At 47.4% G+C, this 11,779-nt stretch overlaps 1 protein-coding gene across 1 annotated transcript; it reads left to right on the top strand.

Moving 5' to 3' along the window:
• The first annotated feature begins 299 nt into the window (after window positions 1–299).
• Window positions 300–10,926, top strand: slc30a6 (solute carrier family 30 member 6). Its single transcript, XM_056471457.1, has 15 exons — window positions 300–534; window positions 1,228–1,274; window positions 2,065–2,151; window positions 2,746–2,830; window positions 6,736–6,778; window positions 7,356–7,421; window positions 7,547–7,627; window positions 7,880–7,915; window positions 8,041–8,135; window positions 8,364–8,412; window positions 8,646–8,765; window positions 8,998–9,100; window positions 9,207–9,254; window positions 10,046–10,114; window positions 10,318–10,926. The coding sequence occupies exons 1-15, from the start codon at window positions 336–338 to the stop codon at window positions 10,810–10,812; spliced, it is 1,623 nt and encodes a 540-aa protein (XP_056327432.1). The 5' UTR covers window positions 300–335; the 3' UTR covers window positions 10,813–10,926.
• Window positions 10,927–11,779: the final 853 nt, after the last annotated feature.

Here is an 11,779-nt window from a genome sequence, read left to right on the forward strand (position 1 = left end):
CACATGCGAGCGTTAAAGAATAATACTTATATCATTAATAATAATAACAATAGCATAAAAACCACAATAATAATACTGTTGTAACGTTGTAATAACAACATGTAAATATCTGATCACAACATCTGTTATTTTATTTCGTTAAGACACTTATTCGTTTAAATCCGGGAACGTAAACAGTAAATGTGTTGTTTTAAACTGTGAATATTTTGTCTTTTCTTCGTTTTTAAACTTTATTGTTTACAGTTGTTGACCTCATAAATCGAGCTCTGCGCTGTCATTGGCTGCTGCGAGGCACGTGGTCAGGCGTCCCCGTGTGACGTGAAGCGGAAGTGAAGATGGCGCTGGACGGCTCGTCCACGTCTGTTGTTATGGCGCACGGTAACCAGTACCAGCACTCTCATGTGTCTGACTATTACAGCCGCAAGCTGAGCAACAAGCCCGATGTGGTGCCGTCCGGGGTCACCGAGAGGAAGGTGTTTCCCGCGGACAAACCGGACATGGTGGCGCTGGACGTGCTGGGAATCACAGACTCGGGTGAGCAGGTCACAGCGCCGCGGGGAGAGGAGCTGCCGCCGCCGCTTCTCCTTCTGCCGCTGTGTGTGTGTCAGTGATGATAGCTGGAGCAGGATAGATCTGTTGTTGTTGTTGTTGTTGTTGTTGTTGTTGTTGTTGTTGTTGTTTTTTTGTTGCAATAGTTGCTCATGTGTTTGTTGTTGAAGTAGTAAGTTTGTTGTTGCTGTTCTGCTGATGCTTCTTCTTCCTCTTCTTCATCATCATCATCTTCCCTTCATTGTCTTCTTGTCATCTCTTCTTCTTATTCTTCTTCATCCTAATAATATAATGTCATTCATTCAGTTCGCCACAGCAGAATGAACCGCCAACTATTCCAGCATATGTTTTACACAGCGGATGCCCTTCCAGCTGCAACCCAGTACTGGGAAACACCCATACACTCTCATTTACACACACACATTCTGGTTGTCTTGCTGGTGTTGATCTGAAGTCATAATTACATGCGTCTTCAGACTGGATAATCAGAGTAGTGTGGTGAACAACACATGTGGAGCGTTAAGATGGACGACTGTACCAATATAAACCCATCTTCACCTCAGCTGTTCTCCTTCATCTTTATCTTTGACTATTGCTTCTCTTTCTCTTCTTGTCGTCTTCCTCCTCCTCGCTCTCTAATGTGTGTGTGTGTGTGTGTGTGTGCGTGTGCTCCTGCAGATGCTCCAGTGTACAGACAGAAGCAGGAGGCTGACACTCTTGTTCTGGTGAGTTCTGGACAGCACAGTACAGCTGGACAGTACAGTCACTGTGTTCATTTGAGTCAGACAGTCATTTGTTTTGTCATTAACTTCATTAAATATGACTTGTAATCTGATTATAGTTTAACTACTTGATTAATCCCACCAGGGGTAGTTAAATTAAGGCAGGAGCATCATGATGCAACAAACACATGAAGCCAGATCACTTACAAACCATCATAACCCATAACCCAGCATGCTTCATCATGACTGCACATGTGACTGGAATGTTGAGGCGATAGTGAGCATCAGCTAAGACTGAGGACAGCTGCTGTAGTGTTCACTGTGAGTTCAGCTGAATTCCCTGACGATGACGATGATGGCGGCGATGAGGATGATGATGACTGTCGGTGGTGCAGTGTTAGTGTTCAGTAGCTCTATTAGAGGACTCAAAATGCTCCATCAGTGTTTCAGGCCTGATTAACGTGTGGAAATGTTCATGTGTGAGGTATTCGACTCTTCATCATGTGCATGTTCTGCAGAGACACTGTAAAGATTCACCTGTAGACATTACAGAGTTATTATTAAGTGCTCATGCTGTCATTATTGTGCATGTTAATCATCACCATCTGTTGAATTATTGAGTATCTGTGTGTGTCTGATGAGAACGAGTGTGTTCAGAGACCACCTGCTGCTGTTTCACTCAGTGTCACGCTTCATAGTTCATACAGCTGCTGTGAGGATTGTGGGTAGTGTAGTGTGCTGACCTCTGACCTGATGTGTGTGTGTGTGTGTGTGTGTGTGTGTGTGTCTGCAGGGGACGATCCATCCCTTCCGCAAAGCCCACCGCTCCGTCCTGGGGAAGCTGGCACAGGAGTTCAGCTTGGTGACCTCTGACCGGCGGGTACGATATTATTATTATTATTATTATTATTATTATTATTATTACTATCTGAGCTTCATTCAGAGATTTAAACACACACACACACACACACACACACACACACACACACACACACACACACAGATATGTTGATTAGAGCAGCTGTAGAAATGCAGACAGACAGGTTTACGGAGTTCTGATGATGAGCTCTGCCAGCAGGAGGCAGTGTTACACTCAATAACACACACACAGTCAGTATGAGGAGTGTGCGTGCGCATGTAGCAGTTGAGGGTAGATGGTGTTTGTGTGCTTCTGCTTGGTGTGAGTGCATTCACGGTGTGTGCACCTGTGTTGAAGGTGCATGGCGGATGTGCATATGTTGTTGTGTTTGCATGTATATTGTGTGTGTACTGGTATAAAGGATGAGCCCTGGTGTGGTCGTCTGACTGCTCCTCATGACTCCTCTCAGTGTCTGAGGATCTGCAGATGCGTCTGTGGGTTACAGGACTGAGCCATGGAGGATACCATCAGCCTGACAAACAATGCAGGTCAATACAGCAATACTGAAGTGTGTGTGTGTGTGTGTGTGTGTGTGTGTGTGTGTGTGTGTTTCAGTCGTGGAAGATCCTCCTGTTCGGTGCGTTGAATGTGGTCTGTACAGGGTGTCTGCTGATGTGGTGCAGCTCCACCAACAGTATGGGTGAGTGATCTCTACACACACACACACACACACACACACACACACACACACATCAGCTTGGGCGGTCAGGGATTTACAGTTGACTGTGTGAACTGAAGGTATAATCATGACGCTCTGACATGAGCTGTGTGTCGCTCTGCTGGATGAACACAGAACACACACACCAACATGTAGAGCTGGAGGAGTGCACACACACACTGTCGGCCTGCAGGCGGCGCTCTACTGCAGCAAGACAGCAGGAGACGTGTGTATGTGTGTGTCTAACAAGAGTGTGTCTCTGAGTGTGTGTGCATGTGAGTGTCTGATGAGTGTGTCTGACTAGAGTGTGTCTCTGATGAGTGTGTTATTATGTGTGTCTGATGAATGTGTGTCTCTGAGGATGTGTCTCTGGCAAGTGTGTGTGTGTGTTCTGCAGGGGAATGTGATACTGCAGTATTGACCTCTGCAGTGTAGATGATCTGAGTTGTGTGTGTGTGTGTGTGTGTGTGTGTGTGTGTGTGTGTGTGATCTCCTGTGTGTAGAGGAAGCAGACGCTTCACCTCACTGCAGAGTTCACTGTATATTCACTAGCTGACGGAGCTCTGTGACTGCACTGAGAGAGAGAGAGTGAGCGCTGATGTGTGTTGCTTTACTCTGAGGCGCAGGTCAACACTGACTAAAGCACATAACCAGTACCTGAGGTGATCGTGCTCATTGTAGTTGATGCTGTTGTTCTGCGGTGAGAATCAGAGACCGTTTCTATAATAGAAATGTCAGGTGATGTTTAGGACAGGAACTCTCTTTAGCATGGACAATATTCCTTTTATCACGTCGTCGCTTGTATTTAGGACACGGTGCAGGCTCCACAGTGATGCCCCTGTTGGTGTCGTCAGTCTGTGTTCGTGATGAGCCGGGTGAACAAGTGTATTAAACTAGGAGTGCAATATCTAGTTCAACCACTGGGTGTCAGTGTTGCATACTGCTCTTTTAAGACCCTTTCAGTTACGGTGCGTTCACACCAGATGCATATGAGTGAGGGTGATTTACATGTTAAATCAATGCAAAGAAGTGCATAGACATCATGCAGCGTGAATGAGGCGGCTCCAGTGACACGATTCACATGAATGAAGCGGCGTGAGCTGAGCGTTTGGCCTGTGCATTGCACATATTACTTGAGTTGGAAAATCTGAAGTTCAGCGGACATTCATGTTAACCAATCAGAAGCTTGCTCTAGTATGGTGTGATTTATGGTTACGTAGTGTGTGTCCCGAGGGGAAATCCTCTTGCTGACACCAGACAACAGCTCATCAAACTGGGCTCAGTCTGAAGCACCGCTGAAAGCCTCCATCATCCAGGTACAGTTTCTGGAGGAGTTGATGAACTCTGAGCTGGGTGCACCTTAGAACAGATCTAGTGGACTCAAGACGGACACGCTGAACGAATCTATGCTGGTTATCAGCCTTCCTAAATCACTACTCTCTCAATAAAACCCATGTTAGCCATTTAGCTATGAAACTAGAGCGTGTCGCGTCTGGTGTGAACACGGCATCAGGAAGCAGTGATGAATCGCTGCACGCCCGTCCTGTTTCTCCCACACTGAAGCGTCTTCATCTGAGTAAGTTACTGACCCGCCTCAAATAGAGCGCTCGCTCCCTAACTACAGTGTTTGATTTAGGGCATAGGTGTCAAACTCCATTCCTGGAGGGCCGCAGCTCTGCACAGTTTTGCTCCAACGCTGTTCAAACACAGCTGATCCAAATAATCGAGTGTTCAAAAGAGTCCCGAACACCATCAGCTGTGTTTGACTAGGGTTGGAGCAAAACTGTGCTGAGCTGCGGCCCTCCAGGAATTGGGTTTGAGCCCTGTGGTTCAGGGGCTTTAACAAAGACTGTAGATGACAAGGCACATCAGGTTCCAATGGGGGAAAGTGTATATAGTGAATGAAGCCCCGCCTACTAGTACAGGAGCCAATCATTGACCGCTATAGACTGATGTTTCTCCGGGGGAGGGGCTCGGTGCAGACGTGTGTTTAGGACAGTTTCTGCAGCTTCATTATGATCCTCTGGGCTCGACAAATGCCTGAACTCTCAGCCAGTGCTTACTACACACACATGAGAAATACACACACACACACACACACACACACACACACACACACAGAAAGATTGAAATCTACTCCTAAACAAACCAAACTACACTTGAAAAGCAGCGTCCTGTGCATGAAACACACACATTAAATGAGCTAGTAAACAAAGAGTTGCTATCATACTAGGAGGAGATTCAGGAATAAGTGAACTCCTTCAGAAGAGCAGCGTGATCAGACGAAGCTTTATTCAGAGGAGGAGGAGGATGATGATGATGATGATGAGGTTGGTGTCGTGATCTGGTTCATCAGTGAGGTTGGTGTCGTGATCTGGTTCATCAGTGAGGTTGGTGTCGTGATCTGGTTCATCAGTGAGGTTGGTGTCGTGATCTGGTTCATCAGTGAGGTTGGTGTCGTGATCTCCTTCATCAGTGAGGTTGGTGTCGTGATCTGGTTCTCCTCCAGTGTGCATTGGTGTAGCCATCCTGGAGAATGCAGATTCAGTCTGATTTGATCTTGTCTAATCAAAACTAAAGCGAGGGTTATTGTTTAACTGCATTAATAATTCCAAATCTGAAATGTAGTCGTGAGCTTGAGGAGATTGGGATGTTTCCCCGTGTACACAGAGTGCTAAGAGGTGCTTCAAAGATGTCTGCCGAGTGAAACGGCTGTGCCGGTGACCTTGTGTTGTCCTGCCGAGCGGCTGCGGTGTGTGTAGGATCTGTTGTGTAATTGTGTGTGATGGCGGAGGCTGTTTGGCTGGCCAGGATGTTTTTCTGGTAGCGTACGCTGTTATTCTTGCAGGAGCAGCAGTCTCCGGGCTCGCTTTCCTTCCTCCCAGCGGTGTCCGTTTCTCCGCCAGGTGTTGGCGTGTAGTTTGTCAATAAAGCTTTTAGTTTACATCTGGAGCTATCTATTGTTATTTTAATGTGCCGCGTTGACAGACACCCGAGCCGCCGCTCGATACGTGTTCCTGAGCTGCTGACAGCTGAGCGCTGCAGTTTGCCGATCTGCTTTACCGACAGAGAAAGCGGATCCTCTCGGCGGGCCCCTGCGCTGCACTCCGCCCGGCCCCGGAGCCTCTAATGCTGCGCTGCTCCCCGAGGGCCGCAGGGAAGGTCAGGGGTCCGGGACCGTCAGATGTGTTGTGATGGTATTAAATATTCAGCTACAGATCCTGGCTTGGTTTACCGCTGCGTCTTCATCTCTTCTGCATTGATCGTCTCTGTAAACATACACACGTCCCTCAGTCTGCACTGCTGCGCCGCGCTTTCATTCACACACTGCCAGGGTTGCCAGGTGTTCATAATAACCCAGGCCCAACATATAACAGCTCCAAGCACACGATGATATCAACACTGCCTCCGCATGTTCATCAAATACACATCTATAATCACGACAGACATCACACACACTGCAAAACATGAAGCGCTCAACTTTACTCTCTAGTCCAGATATATAAATCCTCTAACATCTAGTGTTGTTTTCAGAAATAATGAGGCACAATCAAGAGAGTTTTCCATGAAAATAAGCAGAATAATCAGACACTGGAGGAAGAGCAATAACCCTACGACTGAAGGAAACGCTAGTCTGTTCCTCTTCCCCACTGTCAGGTCATTCTGATTATTCAGGGAACAGCTTGATTAATTTTGACTCATTATTGCTCGTGTGTGTGTGTGTGTGTGTGTGTGTGTGTGTGTGTGTGTGTGTGTGTGTGTGTGTGTGTGTGTGTGTGTGTGTGTGTGTGTGTGTGTGTGTGTGTGTGTGTGTGTGTGTGTGTGTGTGTGTGTGCAGACTGTGGTGACTCTGATGTTTTGAACAGTGTGTCTGTCTTGTGTTTCAGCTCTGACCGCATACACGTACCTCACCATCTTTGACCTCTTCAGGTGAGTGTGTGTGTGTGTGTGTGTGTGTGTGTGTGTGTGTCCGTCTCTCCTGCTGCTCAGTCCTGTTAGGCTGAAGATCTTCCCTCTTTCTGCACATGGAGACGTCTTTAATGAAAGCTGAGATGTTTCTGCTGGTCTTTAAAAGCAGAAACTGAAGCTGTAAGGTCACCGAGTCCTCAGAGTGTGTGTGTGCGTGTGTGTGTGTGTGAGTGTGAGTGTGTGAGAGAGATGATCCGCTCATGATGGACTGATTTAAGACTCTTTCTCATGTAAACACAAACCCAGAGACCAACACAAGCTTGAGGACAAACCTCATCTGCTCTCATGTGTCACACCTCCACATTCAGCGTGTGTGTGTTGTGTGTGCGTGTGTGTGTGTGCGTGCGTGCGTGTGTGTGTGAGATCTTGTGCAGACCTGCTTTAGCAAGTGTTGGTGTGTTCAGATGTTTGTGCATGTGTGCACACGTCTGTGTATATGTGCGAGTGTTTGTTTGTGCATGTGTGTGTATGTTTGCGTTGTGTGCATGCCTGTGTGTGTACTGATGCAGGTGTGTGTGTGTGTGTGTTGTTCCCGCAGTCTGATCACGTGTTTGCTGAGTCTGTGGGTGACCATGAAGAAACCCTCTCAGATCTACTCCTTTGGGTAAGAGAAGCTTCACACTGAATACACACTGATCACACTTCAGGACAGGAGATGAGCATCACACTTCAGACTTCATTGTGTGTGCATGCGTGTGCGTGTGTGTGTGTGCGCATGTGTGTGCTCAGCTTCCAGCGTTTCGAGGTGCTGGCGGTCTTCTCCTCCACTGTGCTGGTTCAGCTGGGTTCGCTCTTCATCCTGAAGGAAAGGTGAGATCTGAGCGTCTCTGCAGAACTCGATCCTGTCGATACTGCACTGCTGTGGGAAAGCAGACACACACACACACACACACACACACACACACACACACACACACACACACACACACCCACCCCTCAGCCCTGTGTACACACAACAGAGGAACTCATCAGCACTGAGTCCTCAAACACACCTCAGCTGTTTACTGCGATCTCACCATACTGATCCGTGTGTGTGTGTGTGTGTGTGTGTGTGTTTTCCAGTGTTGAGCGGTTTGTGGAGCAGCCTGAGGTTCATACGTGAGTATAGCCATCACTCGACACACACATAAGAAGAAATGTATAGGAAATTTCTACAAAATATACACACACACACACACACACACATAATATATATATATGTGTGTGTGTGTGTGTGTGTGTAGCGGGCGTCTGCTGGTGGGCACGTTCGTGGCTCTGTTCTTCAATCTGCTGACTCTGCTCTCCATCAAGAACAAACCCTTCGTCTTTGTGTCTGAAGGTGAGATTCAGTGCTGATGAACACACACATACATACAGAGACACACACACACACCTGTTATGCACACACACATACACACAAACACACACATACACACACACACACACACGATTTGCAAACACAAATACCTGTTCTGTGTGTACACATGTTTGTGTACAAAAGTGTGTGCGTGCGTGTGTGTGTGTGTGTGTGTGAGAGAGTTTGAGCTGTTCCTCTGCTTCTCCTCAGCTGCGAGCACCAGTTGGCTGCAGGAACACGTGGCTGACCTGAGCCGCAGGTAACACACACACACACACACACACTCTTCTCTGCTGGACACACACTTACAGTTAAAGCCTGAAACCCATCATCATCATCATCATCATCATCAGTATAGTAGCGGCTGCGCTCTTATCTTTTATTTTTGTCCCAGTTCACTGTTGGTGTGTTTATCTGTTTGTTCATGAATAATGTACAGCGCTTTAATCTGTGTGTGTGTGTGTGTGTGTGTGTGTGTGTGTGTGTGTTCAGTCTGTGTGGCCTGATCCCAGCTCTCAGCAGTTTCCTCCTGCCCCGAATGAACCCGTTTGTGCTGATCAACCTGGCCGGAGCGTTCGCACTGGGCATCACATACATGCTGATCGAGATCAAGTGAGGACACACACTCGCGCGCACACACACACACACACACACACACACTCGCACACACACATACACACAATGTTGATTTATGCCGCTGGTGTGTGTTTGCTGCTGGAGCTGAGGTGTGTGTGTGTGTGTGTGTGTGTGTGTGTGTGTGTGTGTGCGTGCGCGTGCGTGTGTGTGCGTGCGTGCGTGCGTGCGTGTGTGTGTGTGTGTGTGTGTGTGTGTTCTCTCTATGCAGTAACTATAATGCGTTGGATACCGCGTCCGCCGTGGCCATCGCCCTCATGACCTTCGGCACCATGTACCCTATGAGTGTGTACAGTGGGAAGGTGCTGCTGCAGGTGCGTCTGCGCTGTTCTCACTCACTCTCTCACACACACACACACACACACACACACACACACCTGTGTCAGCTCACACACACTTATGTTCGTTGTGTTTCTGCAGACCACGCCGTCTCACGTCATCGGGCAGCTGGACAAGCTCCTGCGAGAGGTCAGTTCTGCATCACTCAGTGAAATACAGAACTACTGCTCAAAACACTCAGTGTTAACTGAAATAAACAACAACAAACTCACAAGAAATAAAAACTAAAGGAAACTAACAACAACCACTGAAAAACAAACTAAATAAAAGCATAATTCAGTAAAACAGTGTTCAGAATGAGTAAACACTGACTCTGTGCTGTAAACCTGCAGCTGTTCAGAGAAACACCAGTAGATGGCGCCAAACACATCAGTCAGAGCAGGATTATACACACTAACATCTCTTCTACATGTTTAACCTTCTCTTTATTACTCAAACATGTGAAGTCGGCATGTGTAACTACATGTGCAGCATGATCATTAATATGAAGAAGAATCTCTGAATTATTCACAGCTAATACTTTAATCCATCGTGTTTGTGTGGTTGTGCATTGTGTTTTATTTACACTATTATTACTGATCGCACACACGAGTGAATGTAAGCAGTGTAAACGCTAATATTACTCTGTTCACTCTCATCAACTCATTCATTCATTGTCATTTTCTTTTCGGCTTAGTCCCTTTATTAATCAGGGGTCGCCACAGCAGAATGAACCGCCAACTTATACAGCATATGTTGCAACCCATCACTGGGAAACGGATAAACGTACTACTAAAACTAAATGTAAACTAAGCAGAAATGTGTTTACAAAATAAAAACTAAAACTAACAAAAACCTTGAATAAAACAAACTAAACTAAACTAAACTGAGACGTCATTTAACAATGCAGATCTATAGTCAATCCGTTTCTAATTTCTCAGGTGTCGACGCTGGACGGCGTTCTGGAGGTCAGGAATGAACACTTCTGGACCATCGGCTTCGGCTCTCTGGTGTGTAGATGTGGAAGATTTAAATGATGAATTTGGATGTTGACTGATCTTGAAATGTGCGTCTGTTTCTGTTAGGGTTGGGTTAGGTTTAGGTTAGGGTTAGGGTTAGGCCACAACCATTATCATTAACCTAAGAGAAAAACAAAAGAAGTCTATGTGGTGTCCTCACTAAGATGGTAAAACAAACCTGTGTGTGTGTGCAGGCGGGCTCGGTGCATGTGCGTATCCGCAGAGATGCAGATGAGCAGATGGTGTTGGCCCACGTGTGGAACCGTCTGAGCGCTCTGGTGTCTGCGCTGACCGTGCACATCTTCAAGGACGAGTGGTCTCGAGCGTCGCTGAGCTCCGGTGTTCTGCCCTGCGCACCGCTCAGCCTGTCCGAGTATGTGAGTGCGGCGGCAGTGTTTCCGGCAGCCGCGTCCAGAGCACAGGGCTCTGAGCCGGTCCCCGCCACTTCCACACCTGCCAAACCCAGCAGCCCACCGCCCGAGTTCTCCTTCCACACGCCGGGCAGACACGTGCAGCCGGTGGTCTTCCAGACGGCACATCCACACCGGCCCCTGTACGGCGGGCTGCAGGGCCCCGGGGTGCGCTTTGGTTTGGGGCCGCGGGGGCCGATGCTGCAGGCCTACAGGACTCTGAGTGCAGCACCACACACATACACCAGTGGGACACACACCGGCCCGCCCAGACCCTGACCCGCCACCTCTGCAGTAACAGTATTTATTCAGTAATGGGACCAAGAGCAGCCATTTTACTCTCGGTGGATGTTTTACCTGTGTTCTTTATTTGTATTAAACCGCTATCAGACACCTGTGAAGCACATTTCTCATTTCAGCTGGAGACAGACCGCGATGCTTCATCAGTGGAGCCGAGTAATAATCCATTCCAATATATGATCAATTAAATCTGTTAGGAAGCCAAATACAAGCTGGAGCAGGAGTGTATATCAAGTACCACCAATGCTAGTGACACAAAGATGGTAACACTAATGCTAGCAACACCAAGTCTAGTAACACGAAAGCTAGTAACAGCAAGACCAGTAACACCAAGGCTAAAAGCACCAAGGACAGTGACACACAAAGCTAGAAGCACCAAGGACTGTAACACCACGGCTAGAAACACCAAGGCCAGTAACACCAGGATGGTAACACCAAGGATAGAAACACCAAGAATAGTAACACTGATGCTAGGTTTACTAAGGCTAGAAGCACCAAGGACAGTGACACCAAAGCTAGTGACTTGAAGACTAGTAACATCAAGGCCAGTAACACCAAAGGGTAGAAATGCCGATGCTAGTAAAACCAAGTCTAGAAATGCTAATTCTAGTAACATCAAGACCAGTAACATCAAGGCTAGAAGCACCAAAGTCAGTTACACCAAGGCCAGTTACACCAAGGCCAGTAACACCAAGACTAGAAGAAACAAGGCCAGTAACACCAAGGCTAGAAAAACTGATGCTAGTAACACCAAGGCTAGAAGCACCAAGGACAGTAACGTCAAAGCTGGTGACACCAAAACCAGTAACACTAAGGCTGGTTTCATGTGTTGGTCTCTCAGGTGATGCATGAGCTGATAGATGTGTTCCTTGAAGGATGAAAGCATCTGCAAATGCGCGCGCGCGTGTGTGTGTGGAGCATCAGTGACACTAGGCTGTGTTGTGCA

Source organism: Danio aesculapii, chromosome 13 (genome assembly GCF_903798145.1).
Source record: "Danio aesculapii chromosome 13, fDanAes4.1, whole genome shotgun sequence".
Lineage (NCBI taxonomy): Eukaryota > Metazoa > Chordata > Actinopteri > Cypriniformes > Danionidae > Danio > Danio aesculapii.

Excerpts from the sequence above, each read along its gene's own strand:
- slc30a6 (XM_056471457.1), top strand. The coding sequence starts at position 336 with ATGGCGCTGGACGGCTCGTCCACGTCTGTTGTTATGGCGCACGGTAAC. Across the intron at positions 2,152-2,745 it reads TGGTGACCTCTGACCGGCGG|TCGTGGAAGATCCTCCTGTT; the intron begins GTACGATATTAT and ends TGTGTGTTTCAG. Across the intron at positions 8,413-8,645 it reads GTGGCTGACCTGAGCCGCAG|TCTGTGTGGCCTGATCCCAG; the intron begins GTAACACACACA and ends GTGTGTGTTCAG.